The sequence below is a fragment of the Colletotrichum acutatum genome (genome assembly GCF_030867785.1).
Source record: "Colletotrichum acutatum strain CBS 112980 chromosome Unknown BDZ83scaffold_9, whole genome shotgun sequence".
Lineage (NCBI taxonomy): Eukaryota > Fungi > Ascomycota > Sordariomycetes > Glomerellales > Glomerellaceae > Colletotrichum > Colletotrichum acutatum.
The window spans coordinates 379689-398099 of NW_026849003.1; the positions used below are offsets into that span (position 1 = coordinate 379689).

The window sequence follows — 18411 nt, forward strand, 5'->3', positions numbered from 1 at the left end:
TTAAATATTAAACTATAAATCTTATTATTTAGAAAATAGACTAAAGAAGTTAATTAAGTTAAATAATAATTAAAGAGAAGTAGTATCGATATATATAAGTTAATATATATAGAAACGGATAATTTTAAAAATAAAAGTTATAATAATATATAAATTAATTCTTTACCTTTTTAAACTCTTCTTTTAATATAATACTAAATATATTATCTTTATCTTTTACTTTAATAATAATCTTTCTTTTTAGTTTAGGAGCCTTTAATTCCTTTCCCTCTTTTACTAAAACTTATAAAAATTTACGTTTTTATAAAACTAAGCGCTTTTTAGTACTCTAAATTACTTTTTAAGTTTTAAAAGTAAGCTTTTATCCCGTTTTTATTTTTAACTTTATAAAAACTTTTAAATTAAATATAGATTAATTAACTTCGTCTATAATCGAAGTCTTTTTAAATAGTTATTTAATAATCCGTAGCTTTTTAGAACTATTTTAGCTAAAAATAAGTACTTCGGTTCGTAAAAAAGATATAAATAATAAAAGATATATATTTTTATTAAAAATAATTATTATTTTATAAAGAAATAAGCCTAGGGTAATAGCTTTATATATAGTACTTCGGAACTCGTAAATATCGACCGGATTCTTTAAATTAACTAATATTACTTTTTAATTTCGTTTAATAAAATGCTTTTTCGTAATAAATCTAGATAAAATCGTTTTTATTATTTTAAAATATAAAAAATAGGGCGTAATTAAAAAAAAAAAAAAAGTTTTATTAAACTTTTTTAGTAATATAATACGTATATATATAATAATAAGTATTTTATTAATATTTACTTTATAATATAAAATAAGTTAAAAATATATATTAACCTAAATAAATAGGGAGTTCTTCGTTAATTTTTTTATTTATTAAATATTTAATTCGCGTTATTATAAACCCTTTTAGGTAGCTTAAAAGAAGTTAATAACTTAATTTTAGGGTTTTTTAGTTAATATAAAAAGGGCATTTTCTATTTTAATTATATAAGATTTATGTAAAAGACTTCGAGCGGATTCGGTATTATAAAGGGTTTTAAACTCGTTAATAAAAATAAAGTCGATTTCGTTTAGTTCTTTAATATTAAAAAGATTTTAAGAATAGTATATATAAATTATCTATTTATAAACTAATTTAACTATAAAATAGTTAAGTTTACGATTATTAGGGCAAGTCTATACTATTTTAAACTATAATACTTAAACTATAAATAAATAATAATAATAAAAAAATATCCGTATTTATTTATATTATTCTATACGAGTCTATATAGATTTATAAGGTCTTACGTAACCTAACCGATTAATTATATAAATTTATATTATATTTTTAATATAGTAAAGATCTAGGTAGTAGTGTGGGCGTAGAAGCGAAAAGTCTAATTTCTTGATTTTTGACGGAGTGAGCGTTATAGGCTGCCGTAGAAAAGGGTGACTAGCGGCTTTCTCTCTCTTACTGGCTAAGAAGTTCTCGCAAGGCCTGAAACAGTAACCCATCTCTTCCCTCACCAGCGATTACCGTTCAGACTCACTCATCCCAACACCCTCCCGTCGGACACACCCACCATATCCCACCACCTCATACGATCACATAATTATCGCACGCACCAAAATGGCAGCGTCGTCTTCACTGCCCGATCTGCCACCCAATTACCTCAAGGCCCTCGAGCTGATCGACGAGGCCCACAAGCAAGACCCCAGACCATCGTCCGTTGAGTCGGTTCCTTTTGAGCTTCACTATGCCCAGAAGATGACGCGCTGGCTCGCCGTCAGGTCTCCGGCGGCACCTCCGGTCCTGCAACTGGCCTGCCGAGCCCAGCACTTCAGGAGGTAACATTTTGCAATCAAGCATTTTTTTTCTTATTATACTTTTTTACCTTTTTTTAAACAAGCAATTATAAGCATCACATTGTGCATGTTGAGCATATCAAGTCGATGAATAAGACCCCCTCCCAGTCATAGTTACCTAACAAGCCTCATTATCTAACTCACATGAACTACAACCCGTAGATGGGAAATCCCCCGCAACACATACCCAATGACCCGTCCGGGCTACCTCACCTGGCGCGCGAAGCTCAAGTCCCAAGCCGCCGCCCAGGTGGCCGAGCTCCTCGCCTCATCGCCCGACATCCAGCCCGCCATCCCCCAGGAGGACGTCGACCGTGTGGCGGCGCTTATCCGCAAGGAGAACCTCAGCAAGGACGAGGAGACGCAGGTGCTTGAAGACGTGGCATGCCTCGTCTTCCTCGACGATCATTTTGACGACTTTGAGAGTAAGGAGGAGGTTGACGAGGATAAGATTATTGGCATTCTGCGCAAGACGTGGGCCAAGATGAGTGAGCAGGGGCACGCGCTGGCGTTGAAGATGAACCACAGCGAGAGGGCGTTGAGTCTCATTGGGAAGGCTTTGGCGGGGTGACGTTGCGCGAGCTTAAGCTTCATATGAGAGACTTGGGTTTGGAGGGGTAATTCCACATGAAAAGAAATAAAAATAATTCTCCCACCATGGGTCCACTACAGCCCGCAACCCAATGCGATATCGGTGATTTACAGTGATGACGAGCTCTATATCCGTGCATCTTTAGCGAGCGAGAAAATCCCCCCGCGAGTCCTGGGGGTACAATCCACCCCCGCCTGCATGGGGTGGCCATCATCCAAGGGCAATTGCCAGAGTCGCATCAAAAGGGAAACCCGGGGAGGACGGCACGCTGCAGCCCCACCATTCCGAGGGACCCTCTCGGCGCAATACCGCCCGAAATCGACTACCGCCTTCGGTCCCGGGACATGTCAGACTACGCCTTGGCGCCCGGCCCGCGACGACATACAAAGACGGTGATGCAAGACTTCACCTCTCAACATCATTCATCCTCCTTACGCCCTCCCTCTGCTCATCTCACGTATACTCATATGATAATAACATGCCCCCTCTTACATTGACGCCCGCCGAGGTATCGAAACACAACCGCCTCGACGACCTCTGGCTCGCCATCGACGGCTCCGTCTACGATTTCACAGACTTTGTCCGCGAACACCCGGGCGGCATCGCCGTGATTCTCAAGTGCGCAGGCAAAGACGCCACAGAGGTCTACTCTGAAGTCCACGGGCCCAACCTGGTCAAGTCGACCATCCCTATCTCGCACCACAAAGGCGTCCTACCCCCGGGAGCCATCATGGCGAAGCCTCAACCTCACAAGTGGCCCCAGCAGCAGCAACAAGATCCATCCCAAAAACAAGAAAGTCAAACACCACCACCGCCAACCATGCCCTCAAAACCTCCCCTCACCACCCTCATAAGCGCCCACGACTTCGAATCCGCAGCATCCACCTCCTTCTCCCCCAAAGCCTGGGCCTTCGTCTCCTCCGCCGCAACAGACCTCTTCACAAAAACCCGCAACGCGAGCCTCTACTCCCAAATCACCCTCCGGCCCCGCGTCCTCGTCGACGTCGCCGCCGTCTCCACCGCGACAACCATGCTCTCCCACCCGATGCGCGCCCCCATCTTCTGCCCGCCCACCGCAATGGCCCGCCTCGTCCACCCCGAAGGCGAAAAGGAACTCGGCCGCGCCTGCAAGTCCGCCGGCGTACCGCAGTGCGTCTCCGTCTCCGCCTCTTTTCCGCTCGAGGACATCCTCGCCGCCCAGCGCGAGCACAACCCCGTCACACCCTACGACGTCCCCGTCTTCTTCCAGCTCTACGTCGACAAGAACCGCGCCAACTCGGAACGCCTGCTGCGCTCCGCCCAAGCACAGGGCGTGAAAGCACTCTTCCTCACAATCGACGCCCCCATCCCGGGCAAACGCGAGGCCGACGAGCGCGTGGCCTCCGACGAGTCGCTAGGCTCACCCATCTCCGGCGCCCGCGCCGTCAACGACGCCAAGGGTGGCGCCCTCGGCCGCATCATGGGCAGCTACATCGACGCCTCGGTAAACTGGTCCGACATTGCCTGGCTGCGGCGCACCGTCCCCGGCCTCCCCATTGTCCTCAAGGGCGTGCAGACGTGGATGGACGCCGAGCGGGCCGTCGAGGCCGGCGTGGAGGCCATTGTCCTCTCCAACCACGGCGGGCGGAGCCTCGACACGTCCCCCGCGACCATCATGGTGCTGCTGGAGCTGCAGAAGAATTGCCCGCACGTGTTTGACAGTGTCGAGGTGTACGTGGACGGTGGCATCTCGCGCGGGACAGATATCTTCAAGGCCTTGTGTCTTGGTGCTAAGGCTGTGGGTGTAGGTAGGGGGTTATTGTATGGGCTGAATTACGGTGCTGAGGGCGTGGAGCGATACATTGAGAGTGAGTCTTTTTTTTTCGGATCCCAATTTGTCTCGGCTTTCTGGGCGATGGACATACTATGAGATGTATGTCGAGAATGCTGACTTCTTTTGTAGTCCTGCGAGACGAACTGGAGACGACGATGAAAATGTGCGGCGTCACAAATCTAGATCAAGTTCACCCTGGTTTCCTCAATACCTTGGCCGTGGACCACCTCATCCCGGGACGACAGGAAAACCCAAATACACCCTGGCGCCGTGATATACACAGCAAGCTGTGATTTGATTAACCGTCATCAAGAACGCACTAGTAGTGACATGTCTCACGACATCTCTTGGCAATCTATTGGTTGTATATATCTCAATTGCATTAGAGAGGGTTCATATGCCAATTGAGGCCATGTAAAAGACTTTGGGTATTACATATACACATAACGATAGTTGCCCCTCCCTCCAAAACCCTGTTCAACACCATTGCTGACTCCGCGTTCACAATAGCATTTGAGAGCGTGAGCTTCGTGTCCATCCAAGCATCCCCGCATTCATCCTTGAGAATTAAATCCATCATTAAACCAAACCACCAACTACGCTTTTCCACCTTTGCCCGTTCTTGTCAACACTGGCAGCCGTTCAAGCCAACTCACGCAGCTCATTGTCGCCCCTGTGAGCAGGCAGCTCAGACGCGAAGCCCGGCTGCTGGTGCTGATGCTGCTGTGGTGCAGGCGGCTGTCCTTGAGCGGGAGGTGGTGCGTTGTAGTAGCCCCCTTGCTGTTGCGGCGGCTGCTGCTGCTGAGGAGGATACGTTCCCTGCGTCGGGCTGACGCTGTTCTGGGACGGCACATATTGCGGCACACCGGACTGGTATGTAGGCGACGGGCTCATGGGCGGCGGGCTGGAGGGCGGGCTGACGCCGTTGTTGCTCTGGTCGTAGGATCCCGTGGTGACGTCGTAGTGCTGCTTCATCATGCTCTGTCTGTTATTGTTGTCCACGGGTGTGAAGCCCTGCGGGTACTGTCCCTGCTGTTGCTGGGGAGGGTATCCTTGGGGCGACGGCTGCTGTGCCGGGGGGCCAGGCTGCTGGTACATCTGCGGCTGACCCTGGTTGGGCGGCGGGGGTCCGACGTAAGACTGGTGAGTGGCCTGGTTGTTGTTGTTGTTGACATTGTTGGTGTCCTTCTTCTTCTTGCGGAGGAGGAAGATGATGCCGAAGACGATGAGGGCAATGGCCGCTACACCTCCGACGACGCCGCCCACGATAGCGCCAACGGGAGTGGACGAGCCGCCGCCGCCGCCGCCGCCGCCACCGCTAGACGTGCTAGTGGTAGCTGCCGACGAAGCAGTGGTTGATGCGATGTTGCGAAGAGAGGTTGTTGCCGGCGCTGTGGTCGACTCCTGGGTGACGGAAGAATCTGTAGGGTTTGCGTAGACGACAATCACTTCCTCAGTGGCGGCGCATGCATACAGGGTATAACGGTTGAACAACGAGCCCGAGTAGATGTAAGTGGCACACTCGGGTCTTTCCGAGGCAGTGCTAGAAGGTTTCGTATGAGACATGGTTCACGCAGGAAAGGAAGAGCGACAGTGTAACGTACCAGAGTTGCATACGAGTATCACCACTGCTGGCGCGACTAGCCGACCTTGATGGGAGACAGCTCGTAGCAATTGTGGTGCAGTCTGTGACCGAGGAGGAGCTACAACAACCAACAACGGAGTAGAAGCTGTTGATGACACAGGAACCAGTACCGCAGTAGATGGAGTTGGCTGGAAAGAGGTCAGTATCCTTCACAGACCACCAGTCTCTGTTCATCACAAGATTGTATACTTACTAGCCTCTCCAGAGATGTAACCACAGGTGTCGTCGCCTCTTACACGCTTAGCCAGCTTCAGGTCGACATTGCCGGGCTCAGGCGCCGCAGTGGGCTTTGGACTGAAGCCGAGCTCCTCCATGTTCATCGCAGCAATGGTCTGCCTGGGTGGAGACCAGCTTGGGGTATCGTCTTGCCATCTCAGCGCCTTGGACTCCACGCCCAGGTACAAGCAAGCAAGAGCTCCGAGTTGAATGAATCTCCCCATGTTGGATCTGTAACGATATGTTTCCTATGGGTTGACAGAATAATACGATGTGGAGGAAAGTGCGAGAAAAAGGGGGGGGAGAAGGGAGGGATAAGAAGAGACGAAGGCTCCAAAGGAGGATGCGGGAGAAAAGGGAGACAGAAACAGCCAGCCGGGCAATCCCAGCTCGGGCTGAGATGAAAAGTTACCGAATAGAAGGCGCCCTGCGGGTGAGCCAATAGACCATGGCGTCCGACAACGCCAATGAGGCTCAAAGGAGGGATACACCAAGGGTCCAGCTCCAAGTCTCCTGCACTTGACCGTTCGTATCTTGGCCCGGGGTATAGAGGCTGGTTGGGATTGGACCATGTGGAAACTCCGCCTCGTGAGGTGCGGGTATGGACCGATGCGCGTTGGTAGCGTTGTTCGACCTGCCTGGCAAGGCAGACAGCCAGATGATCATTCCAAAGCCGTTTTTCTTTTCTGAGACCTGGTTGCATATCTATCTAGTCGAGGTGACTCAAGGGGGTAAATCTCATGTACTTTGACAGCTCTTTTGCTCACTTACATGGAGATCACTTGATCTAATTCGTGTTTCCCGCGTTGCTTCATACGCTTTCGACTCGCGACTGGAGCACTCACTTGAGTCTTGACAAAACCCTACGGATACGGACTGTAACCAACAAACAAGGCTTTGCGCCCTATGTCACGACAACTCATCTTTGGTGTTGAGTTTTTGGCGTGATAGCGGTGTAGTGGAGTCTAGCGGTGCCCAAGACAAGACTATCAAGGCCTTTAGCCCGAACCGGAGAATGTGGCTTGCAGCTGAAGGCAGACCTCACTCCAGCTCCTGGTCAACTCGCCAAAACCACCCAATGAGACGTCAGCCAGCTGAAATACGTGCAGCGAGCTTGACTGACGATCTCGTGTAATTTTTGCCGAAAACCCCGGACGGGTCGACAGGCCCCTGTTGGCAACGACTCGGACAGCCTTGAATGTCGAAAAAGGGTTCCGTCGCGCCCCGCCTTTACTGTTGAACTAAGTATCTCTCGCATCCACAGCGGAATCGGAGCCTTTGCGCGGAACGCGCCCAGTAAACAAGGCATTTTAGGCAACCTTTGCGCGCCAGTTGCTTCTAATTCAAACAGTCGCCCGGCCCCGGTTATGTTCGGCCGGTCCGCCGGCAAAGGACAACAACGATGAGACGCTCGATGCTGTGATGGCATCAGCTGGAGGAGTTGGACGACAGCCCGCTTGCCAGAGTAGCCGAGACTCCATGAGAAACGTTGAAATGCTCTCACCTTGAAGATGAAACGACTGACTATTCGACTCATGAAGCCGAGCCGAGACTTTGTGGCTGGCTTGGAGAATTTCTGCTCCTCATGTAGCCAATCCGGGTGCTCATGTGTATGTGATCTGTCAGAAAACATATAAGCATGGCATGCTTACAAGGAGTAGATCGCCATCTCGTTCGCCGAAACAAGACCTATGAAACAAGCAGGAAATAAGTAGGGTCTTCTCACAATATCCCAGTAGGAATTCTCCAAATGAAGGCCACAGTGAATCGCCGAGTGGCCTAGGAAATCGAGAGGTTCGTTGCCTGATATCGAGGTCTTATTTCGGCTTTCTTTTCGTTCCACTGTGACTTCGGTGGGTGGAAATAGTAAACAAACAAGGTGATTTGCTACGGCTATTTGAAGAGTCAGTTCCAAGCAACACTTAACGAGTATCAACGCTTGATAATCTTACCGCGTGGCAATAATCCCCAATTTGAATATTAACGTACGACCGTGCAAAAGGTCGAGCTGTCGATTGTCATGATGACATCGGTTTCTAGAGATCAAGTGTGACTATATGGAGCGGCTGACTTTTAGAACTTCCCAAGATTGTTCTCACAACGCGGGATGCGGCTGACTCTTGAGTTGCGAAGCGAAGACAACGGTATCAGTTCGAAGGCGCTCGACTTCTAAGCCGGAATCACTTTGCGACCTGCTTTCTCATCGATGAGAAGTGGTCAAGGCTTGAAGTGGCTTCACGATCATCTCTTTGTACCTGATCCTCGTTGGCAAGGCGATCTGAGTAGGCGTCAAGGAATGACACTTCGCCTCGTGGATCGGGCCAAGTCCCGGACGTCTATTCTTTGAATAATCCAGCCGATCATCGGATGTTCCGGAAAGACACCAAATCGGCAAATTCGATATCGGTATTCAACGCTGTCTTGGACAATCTATACACCTAGCTTACTAGGCTATCGAATGCCACGGTAGCTGTTCGGAACGACGCAGTCTACAAAGCAACAGCTTGGCATCAGCCACAGTGATGACACAAACTTGTCAGAAACTTCGATGACAGTTTCTAAAGAAGAGATTCTAAATCGGTATTGGAGCGATGATGAGCACCGTGGACGACTCCTGCGGAGTGCCACAGTTCGTAGCCTCTCAACTACCACACGAAATGGCAATAAAGGTTTCCGAACGTTCCAGGGTCCAAGAACTGTCTGATGAAGAACCGAGACGGATCGACGTGGAGACGCGCAGCTGGATAGAGGATGACGGTGTCGGATCAGAAGCTCATACAAGTGTTACCGTGCCTTTGCCGCTCTGGTCTAATTGCAAGTGAGCAGGAGAACAGCCTTGTACCCTATCGTACTTCCACGGTCAGCTTTCTCTTCGTACCGTTCGGAGTTTATTTCCTACATCTGCTTGGCTGGGTGAAGCCGCGAATGACAGCAAGTCGTCGAGACGGTGACTCCGTGCAGCTCGATGGTTATCGCTGGATTTCTTCCATCCTACAGATGAAGTCAACTAGAGTTCGACGTTGCCCAATATCCTAGATTCAACTCGCGAGCAACTCCCAGCTTCCGAGAGAGTTCGTTGCCCCTCGGAAGTGACCTGCATCCCGTTTTGGGCCCTCTGCCGTGTGACACTCGTACATGATGGACCATTTGTAACATGCCGAGTTCTGCAGGGGTAACGTCATGTCCTCTGTGAAACCACGAATGAATAATCGTACCACTGTGACATAGTTGAAGCATCTCACAGGACACAAGTAGATTGTGGCCAAAGCTACTTCGACTCTGTAGCGATGACTACCTAGTCTGCGCAATGTCCGCAGCCCGAGACAACGAGCCAAGGGCCGGAATCTGACAATTACTGTGCTACAGAAGAAGTGCGTGGATTTCCAGAGGATGTGCTAGACACAGGCAACAGAAGTTGCCGGCATAGCTGTAAGTATATTTGGAGACAATGATAGGGTTCTCTTCGCCCTAGAAATCGTGGTTTGTATGATTAAGGTACTGGTCTGTGGTTATGCCGTGGATCTCAGTGGGGTTGGCGTAAACGGTCCCGTTTCCTCCCAGCTTTGTCTGTCTGACCATACACCACGGCTGACAGACCGTTGTTCGAGGGAACGGTGAAAACATCTGATCACGCTAATGGATCCTAAGGCGCCGGTCCTTGATGGTGTGAAGTTCCGCTTAGGCCCGAAGGCGCAACGAAAAGTGGAAGCAATAGCTGCTTGTCGATTATGTTGTCCAAATATTCCGAGACCTGTAGTTCGCAGAGCCTCAAAGTTGAGATGAAATGTGCAGGGTTGGGGCGTCTCAAGATCCCGACGTCAAGCAGGGGCCAAGAATGGTGGCCAACTCACCAATATCGAGGCCAACCAGGATCCCTAGCCGACACACCAGAGGTAGAAGAGAAACGACCACGGTCTGTCCCACGTCCATTTCGCAGAAGAGTGCTATTTGTGACATTAGCACTTAGCCTATGCCGTACATATTCGATTAGAAGCTATGCGAGGCTCTGAACTTGGCTTCTCGCGAATTAGGGATGTCGGAATGTCAAGCTGCATCAAATGCACTGGACCACCTGGTATTGGCCGTTACTTCCGACAGAGCAAAGCACACATGCTACGCATCTTCGAGCTGACCTTTGTTGCACACCACATGAAAGTTGGTGATGTAGTACATGCAGACCCCGAAAAGCTACCGTCTGACTGGAACGATGCTGTGGCCAGATCCGGAACCCCGAGATCTCAATAGGCGCCGCCGTCCTGTGTTTTGCATGTCGCACCACTAAAAGGTCGCTAGCTGATAGCCAGGGTTGGTAACTAAGTAAGGGAAGTCGGTGAGGGCTGGTGGCCGATCGTACATGAGGGTTGGTGGCATCGGCTGCATATTCAGAGCACATCCAGCCGGCTAGCTGCATGTCTCTTGCTCTACGGGGGGTCTGCTCGCCAGAACTGCGTTTTCGATTTAGACGTATTGTATCTGGTCGTTCAAGAGACCGGATGTCCAGGTATGGTGGTAGGACGGGTGGTCGGCAGTGAGAATGGCAGTCAAACCGATGTAGGTGCCAGGCCGAGAGTTTAGAGGGACGTCCCTAGCAGAGCAAAGCAAGATTGACATATCGATCGAGGCGTCTATCAGTATCCTTCTTGGCGACAGCAGAATCTTGACGTAGGTGCTTTTTTTGATGTTCTGCCCACTGTATGACGACAATTCCCACTGGTCTTTGCCGCTTTGAAATCGCTACATGCCACAATGATGGCGCAACGCCCGGGTGCTCTCCGAAGGGCACAGGGGCCAGAGCCATGGTAGAGCATAATGTGGAATCTGCAAGGCGGCTGTCTGATTCCCCTGTAGATCGTTCCCGTGATGCTAAGCTGCTCTGGCTCGTAGCGCCATGCTAAGCGGTGGATATCAAAGAGTATGTTGTCTCAGACGACTGGTGCGGTGGCTGTCCTTTACATCCATCTACCCGTCTATATTTGTCAAGGTGCAGGACGTGGAGAGGTGGCTATGACGGGCGAAAGCTGGTGCCGGCGAACTTTTGCTAGGCTTTGGCCATGAATGACCAAGCGTTGCTAGTTGGGGTCGGAGAATTAAATCGGGAACCACCGCTAAGGCCAACAGTGCCACTAGGTACTCTGAAAGCAAGGTGCTAGGACCCCAAGGTAGCAAACTGGGCTCGCTTTGGAGTTTGAAATGCTAACATCGCGTCGTCGATAGCCGAACCGAAGGGTGTTTGGTATCACGCATCTAAGGTTCTCATACTCCTAACCGTTTTCGACGAGTGGTCCGAAGAGTAACTGCGGCTGTCCCCGGGTCCTGCTCAGTCTGGGAGAAACTTGGTGGCCGACTGGAGCTGAGGGAGGCTAGTGTATTTGGAATCCGGTCCTGTTGGGGCGCGTGCACATTTTGGAGCTGGACCCTGACTGCGAGACGGAACAAGGTCGTGCGGTAGGGGAGTATGGGCTGGCTCGGAGATTCGTTGGTTGGCCAAGGGGATGCTCTGAGCCCTAGTCGGTCGAACCAGATCTGCGCTGTCTAGAGAAGACGAATCGAATACTGGGACCGGGCAGATGGCCAGACGGGAGATCAACTTGGGGATGATCCTTCAGAGACAGACAAGTTGACAATGTCTCGGTCGACCGAGCCACTAGTTCGTCCAGCTTCCTGCTTAATCCAATGAGCTTCTGTGCTTCTGTTCCGAATGTCTATAGCAGCACGAGGACGCACCGAATCAGACAGATCAAAGAGCCCTTGGCTCAGCGATATCTACTGTACGGATACCAGTAAGAGACATTTAGGTAGCGGCTTGAGGTCGAGGATCAGGTTGGCCCCGGTCATTCATTTCTCGGCCGGAGCAGGGGTTGAATCCCTGCGACCACGCACGTCTGTCGCTCACAGTTTCGTTCGCAGTCCAATTCATGTTCTCGTCGACGTACTAATACCGATATACGCGTTTCTGGGTCGAGGTACAGCAAGAGTCCATGTTGTGCAACACGATCTTGTGGGCGAATCCTGCTAGATCCGCGGGGTCACGATGACTTGCGAATGTAACCCGTCGATATACCGGCGATTATTCGAGTAAGTGATCTTTGTGTAGAACAAGACCCGAAAAGCAATGGAAAACGCGACTCCATGTGAAACTGCAGACCTCGCAGGTTGGTGTATTGATGATAGATGGGAGGAACATCTGTATCTGTACTCCATACTGATAACATCGTAACGTTGGCGCGTGAGTGTCGAAAGTACGTATCTGAGTTAGTGCACCCAAACCGTTATGCCTTATATAACTGGTCTAAGCTTAGCTGCGTTCCCCACGCCTGCGCTCGACCGGGAAATGCAACGAAATCTGCGGTTCGTCGGGCGCTTGGAGAAGAGTCTTGCATGCCTCAGTGCGGGCTTGACCGGACGCGCCTGATCTAGGTTCTTGCATGATCCGCTAAAATATTCAAGCAGCTTAGAAATGGGGCCAGCTTACCGGAGCCTCGATGCCGCGCTCATGATTGTCCAGATCACCTGTAGTGTAAGAGCGCCTTTTATGGTTGTGAATTGACACTGGTCTGGCTCTGTTCCCCTGGGCTGCTTCATTCGCCACTTTTGCAGTGGTGCAAGGGCAGCTGAAAGACATCGTCATTGAGTAGTCGCCTGCGGCGGTGATGTTCCCCAAAGTGCCCTGGCGTGAGACGCAGCTGGGACTGGTGGCTTCGTTGGCTTGCACCAGTGACATCGTCTTAGCCTGGCCGTTTGCTTGCTTATTCTTCGGCGCCCATCGATTAGTCTTGCTAGCCGACTACTGGCGTGTGGTGCTTCCCCCAGAGTCTAGCCGGCTTGTCGCACCCATGGCAATCAAGTCTCTCGAGGGAACATGGATAACTAAGGAAGCGAGATAGTTGATGAATATAAGGCTGGATTGGACGGAGGATGGTAAACACAATGAGCGTTCGATACGGAGAAGGCTCGAATCGGCGAAAGGACCTTGCTCTGTTTGTCAGGAAAATCTCTCCGGCTATCTCGCGGCTCGGATGCTTGGATGCGTGATTGCAGCCTTTCGACCGAGATGAAGACGGTTTTGATGAGAAGAGAGAGAGAGGGCTAATAGAATCAAGGGCGGAAACGGCCAAAGATGGTTTTGGCGCTTCAAGCTCGCTAATGCGCATAGGCTGGCTCTCGGAGACAACAAGGGGAATGCCTACCCTATTCGAGGTGATAGCCAAGCCAGACAAGATCCAGTCATGATATCGGAGTCGGATGGAAGAGGCGAGATAGGGGTGGAGGAAATGCGTAGGTATGGCCGACGATTGACTGGTGGACTCGTGTCTCGATTGTTCTTCAGATTTCTTCTTTTCTTTTTTCTTTCCTTTTCTTTGCAGTCGTCCAGGTGGCAGGCAGGCGCTAGGGGTGAAGTGCAGAGAAGTTGAGAAGGCCACGGTTGGGAGTGAGGGGGTTGAGTCGGCAGACGGCCGCGTTCTCCATCTCAATGCTCAGATTCCGGGCTGGATCAAGGATGGAGGGAGTGTGTGTGTGGTTCCCGTCTGTTCGTGATCTTGTTCCGCTGTCGGTGTAAGACACGGACGTCCAACACTGGGATGGCAGAAATTCCGCGGTACCTGAGATCTGAGCCTGCATCTACGTCAAGACTCAGGCAATCGGACAGCGGAGAAGGGAGAGCCAATCGATGTCTCTCCGAACAAACAAATCCTCTACCTTGGCTTCGGGTACGAGACTCCCGTGTTCGTGCGAGAGGCAGAAATTGCCATGGCGGATGGGACAAAGTGTGCAGATGGAATGTGTTTGGTCATTGTCAAGGTTGGATGGAAGGCAGGTGGACGCCTGGAACCTTGCGCAGCTGGTTCATGGGTACGTATACCTAGGTACCTAGGGCTAGATGAGCTACGTACTGAGATGGAATGGGTGGCCCGGGCTTGTTGGTCCGACCGGGGGATGGTGTTGCTGGAGGCACTACCTAGATACGGTACGCAGTATCGGTAAGGAAGGTAGGTAGGTAGGCACATAAGGTACCTTAGGAAAGGAAGGCAAGGTCGGCGGCACCTTCGCTCATTTCACGCCCCTTTCTGACGTCGATTACCTCAATATATGGTAAGGTAGGAAAACCTAACCTGTCCAAGTTACCTACCTTAGGTTAAACTACCTAACTCAAGGGAAGGCCAGCAGCTATGCATCAAGTATCTTCTTCCTCATCTTTTTGACCAAGTGATTTTCGGCTAGGCTTCAGCTAACAGATGCGCCGTACTGGCAACTGCCAGGGATCCCACCCTTCATCTCATCCCGCCTCACGGAACGCTTCGTCCAATGATCTCTCTCCCGGCCTTAACTCCGGCTGAAGTGCTTAGCCTTGGCACCCCTGCTCTGCGTCTGCTTCCTCACAACCCTCCTGTTTCCTCGTGTCGACGACGATAAAGTTCAAGTGAGCGTTGTCTCCTTGTTCGAAGAAAGGTTACAGTTACTGACTACCTAGATTATCCCAGATCCGGCATGGGATTCATAACAGAATGATGGGAATTTCGCTACGGAGTATCCGCACAATCAGTAATATCCATGGCTGGGGTTACCATGATCCATCATTTCCGCCCGGGGTTGCTCGGGTTGAGAACTGTACGGGTACGGATACAGTTACCCAATTTCGATAAACGTGTGCCCGTTTCCTCGCAAGACCTTACCAAGATGCCCCAGCGACCATTCTCCAGCTTCTTGTTCTACGGATACAGGTGCGAACACTCATTGTGTGAGACCACTGTGGAAGACATTTGTCGATATTTCTGGTTTCCCGCCCCTCGATCGGAATTCCCTGCCATCTTGTCTATGGTCTCTCGTTCAGTCATGTCTCGTTCAGTCATGTCTCTCCTTCTTCCATTCTGCCCCCATTCATGACTTTTAACAGAGTTAGGTTGGTGGCCGAGAACGAGATGGAAGGCCCCATTTCCTTCCGCCAGCCGCCTTTACCTATGTGCGGATACCACCTAGCATCTCCACTCGCCATCATCCGTGCCACCCTTCTCTTCCGACGGCGGCGAGGACGACGGACAAGCCGGCGCAAACACTAGTTCCACACTGTCACGGAGACGCAGAAGCAGAAGCAGACGCTTACGCAGGCGCAGAAGGGCAGAGCAGACCCTGAAAAGCGTCGACACGGACCAATCACCCCACAAATACCTTACCCAAACGCCTCCGGGCTCGTCCCGCCTCTCCGTCTCCTCCCTCATCCAGTCTTCTGGTCGGTGCTCCCACACCTCCCTGGCGAAACATTCCATCGCCCACACATTGAAGGAAGTTCCTGGAGGTGAGGTAAGGTGAGGTGTATGCAGATGCAACTACATACAACCACAACCACGGCGACAACCACCACCACCACCACCACCAACACCACACGAAGCCATACCGGTGCCTGTGCCTGTGCCTGCGCCTGCGCCGCGCCAACCAACATCACACGCCTCTCACACACTACTCGACTTCCTAGCCCCATTCCCACTTATCTAGCTACGCTATCAACGGGATGGCTACGCGCTACCTATCCCCAAACCTACCGGATTGCCTAACTACCGGGCTACCGTGCCTACCTTGCTGCCAATTCGCAGGTACTTTCTTCTTCTCCTGTTCTGGGCTGTCATCCCGCCTACCTATTTTCATTCCGTCCTACCTGAGGCAGTTGACCTCACACGTCTTCCACACGCTCAAGTTCTCCCGGATCACGCACCCATAATACCCATAGGCCCGAGTGGGCGGTGGACGGGCAAGTAGACAAACAGGTAGAGGTACATGCCATGCCCGGACCGAAAATACATAACGACCTGACCTGACCTGACCTGGACCACAACGACCACCGCCGCCTTTTGCTTGTTTCCGCCCCGTCCCTCCTCTTTCCCCCCTTGTATGCACGCATGTATGTATGTGTGTGTGTGTGTGTGCCTACTGCTCCTCCTCCTCCTCTCCTGCTTCACCGGATTGGTGTGCCGTGGGTGCAGACGCGATCTCGACCCAAGTTGCGGTAGGTAGCCATGTCACATTTTGATGTAGGTACCCTCTCCTCGGCTCTGCCCCTGCTGCACCTAGCATGTACCTTACCCTCCGACCACCTCATTCCGCTTCGTCGCCATACTTTTTTTTTTTGTCCCTTTTCCCTTTCTTTCTCTCTGCTACCCTTCCTTTCCTATCATGTACCTTATTCTACGGGGTGGGTGCCCCGTCCATTTTCCTCAGCGTCAAGCACCACCTTAAAAAGAGAAAGGCAAGGCAAGGGAAAGAAAAACAAGAGACCATTTCACTCGCTCGTACATAATTTTTTCCTCTCCTCCCCTCCACCCCTCCCCTCGTACGGATACACGCAAACTTCTTGCACACTGTCCAGAGTATATTAAAGTCGGCCGGCGTCCCGTCCCACGTTCCATCGTCGACGTTTCTTTCGCTCGTCATATCCCGTGCTCTGACAAGCCCTGGACCGAGAACCCTTATTCCGTTGGGTGCTGTCATTGCTTCTCCGACTCCATCTCCATGCAGGTCTGGCTCCGCATGTGGTCCTGCTCCTCCCTCTCCTCCCCGTCCCGCATGTCTTCCTTGCCTGATCAGCGTCAGATCTGTGCCTCCAACCGACCTTCTTTCAAATTCTCTGCCAACCTCCGAGTCGACCCTGAGACAGAAGACACAGAAGACACAACATCGCAACCAAATCTTGCAACCTCGTCGGACGCCGTGTTATTAGACACAATCACGTACGAGGTTGCATCGTCCGGCTGCCCTGTTGTCCTTTCCCTCTGAAGCTCTCTTACTCGCCCTCTCCGCTCTGCTCCCGTCGCGCAAGAGTCGTTGCCGTCCTTTTCTCCGGCTACCGCCTGCCACTCTCTGGTTCTATCAGTGTCTGGTACCGCCAGAACGCGGCCTGCAGCACCCAATTCGCCGTCATCGCCGACGACGAGGGCCAATTCCGGATAAGGCGCCTGCTCTCGCAGCAGCCTTTCTTCCTCCTGCCGAGGACTCATGGCATACCACCACTCGAGCGGCTCATCCGCAGCCTCAGGCTTTGAGTATGCACAGGTAGGCCATGCCTTCGCCGGTCACCAGAGTGCTCCTCCGCTCAACGGGCCCCCTTTTCAGCCGTTCCAAGAGTCCCAATTCGACATCTTTGAATGGTATCCGAAGTTCCAATCATGCCTCCGCTATTTCTTGGATCATGCCCAGTACAGCGGGCCCATTCAGGCTGTGGCAGCTTTTGTCAACATTCAACTCCCGTTTCAAAAGGCCCACAACCCGGTATTGTCCTCCAAACACACCGGTCCCAACTCCCCCGCCGGACCCGGGCCCTCGACCCCGTCCACGGCTCGAGCCGCCGGCAAGATGCCAATCAACGCCCAATTGCCGTCTTCTACGCATGCAACGCTGACGCCGTACATTCGGCGCTTGGTGGCGACCGGTTTCGATTATCCCGCCGTGTTACACGGCTTCTTCGGTGACGATTGGGTCGGCGGCATCGGCCCAATGCACGAAGCTGAGCGCCGCAACTACATGTTTGCCGCCAAGAGCGATACCTGGCTCAAGGTGAAGTCGCACTACGACATGGACGGCGAGCAGCAGGTCCCCTTCCTCCGGCCTTTATCGAATGTCACCGAAAAGGAAATCCAGAGTGCGGAAACTCAATGGAGTGAGTGGCTCGCCATGCAAGATTGGATGTTGGGTCCACGGGCACCAGACCAGGACCAGGACCAGGAAGTGAGGATCAAGCAGGAGGACGACTAGAATCCAGGCCAAAGTCACTTCACGCTTTTACGCTTAGAATGGCGGCGGCGGCAAAAGAGGAGGAGGCATTTTGCATTTCGCAGGACAGCATTCGGCGTTTTTTCCCCCCCCTTCCCCCTTCGGTTCTACAAACGGCGGTACGAATACACATGCAGGCGCAGGAAGAGCTGTACGATGTCGAGAGGCGAGAGAGCAAACGGTTTCCGGGAGAAAGAAGAGGGTGGCGTTCGCATCCTTCCGCCTTACTTGTCAAGATCTCATTCAAGCTGCTGTAGGATATGCAGCATGTGGTGCTCGGTACCAGACTTTTGTTTTGCTTTTTTCCGGCGGCGGCATATTCTCATGATTCCCTTCCTCCTTTGGATAGAGGCGCGCGTACAATGGCGGTCGGGGGGCAACGTCATTCAGCCATGGTGATCTCGTGTCTTTTTTTTTTCCCCCATTTTAACGACTTTTTCCTATTTCTTAACGATACGATAATGCACAAAAAAGACGTACGATGATGCACATTCATGCCAAGACTT

General features: G+C 51.4%; 5 protein-coding genes across 5 annotated transcripts; 3 read left to right on the forward strand and 2 right to left on the reverse strand.

The window, feature by feature from the left end:
* Window positions 1-1516: 1516 nt before the first annotated feature.
* Window positions 1517-2540, forward strand: BDZ83DRAFT_603972 (glutamyl-tRNA synthetase). Its single transcript, XM_060507258.1, has 2 exons — window positions 1517-1864; window positions 2045-2540. The coding sequence occupies exons 1-2, from the start codon at window positions 1647-1649 to the stop codon at window positions 2451-2453; spliced, it is 627 nt and encodes a 208-aa protein (XP_060369979.1). The 5' UTR covers window positions 1517-1646; the 3' UTR covers window positions 2454-2540.
* A 280-nt stretch (window positions 2541-2820) lies between these two features.
* BDZ83DRAFT_449269 (FMN-dependent dehydrogenase) lies at window positions 2821-4819 on the forward strand. Its single transcript, XM_060503156.1, has 2 exons — window positions 2821-4321; window positions 4417-4819. Exons 1-2 carry the CDS (start codon window positions 2953-2955, stop codon window positions 4578-4580), a joined length of 1533 nt encoding a protein of 510 aa, XP_060369980.1. The 5' UTR covers window positions 2821-2952; the 3' UTR covers window positions 4581-4819.
* Window positions 4820-4929: 110 nt separating this feature from the next.
* BDZ83DRAFT_747939 (uncharacterized protein) lies at window positions 4930-6372 on the reverse strand (the record flags this gene model as incomplete). Its single annotated transcript, XM_060513532.1, has 3 exons — window positions 4930-5830; window positions 5892-6060; window positions 6126-6372. 3 exons carry the CDS (start codon window positions 6370-6372, stop codon window positions 4930-4932), a joined length of 1317 nt encoding a protein of 438 aa, XP_060369981.1.
* A 2814-nt stretch (window positions 6373-9186) lies between these two features.
* BDZ83DRAFT_647483 (uncharacterized protein) lies at window positions 9187-10078 on the reverse strand (the record flags this gene model as incomplete). Its single annotated transcript, XM_060510081.1, has 2 exons — window positions 9187-9443; window positions 10000-10078. 2 exons carry the CDS (start codon window positions 10076-10078, stop codon window positions 9187-9189), a joined length of 336 nt encoding a protein of 111 aa, XP_060369982.1.
* A 7053-nt stretch (window positions 10079-17131) lies between these two features.
* Window positions 17132-17887, forward strand: BDZ83DRAFT_647484 (uncharacterized protein; the record flags this gene model as incomplete). The annotated part of the gene is made up of 1 exon (XM_060510082.1): window positions 17132-17887. One exon carries the CDS (start codon window positions 17132-17134, stop codon window positions 17885-17887), a length of 756 nt encoding a protein of 251 aa, XP_060369983.1.
* Window positions 17888-18411: the final 524 nt, after the last annotated feature.

Coding starts and splice junctions, on each gene's coding strand:
- BDZ83DRAFT_603972 (XM_060507258.1), top strand. CDS start 1,647: ATGGCAGCGTCGTCTTCACTGCCCGATCTGCCACCCAATTACCTCAAG. Junction 1,865..2,044: donor CGAGCCCAGCACTTCAGGAG/GTAACATTTTGC, acceptor TACAACCCGTAG/ATGGGAAATCCCCCGCAACA.
- BDZ83DRAFT_449269 (XM_060503156.1), top strand. CDS start 2,953: ATGCCCCCTCTTACATTGACGCCCGCCGAGGTATCGAAACACAACCGC. Junction 4,322..4,416: donor CGTGGAGCGATACATTGAGA/GTGAGTCTTTTT, acceptor CTTCTTTTGTAG/TCCTGCGAGACGAACTGGAG.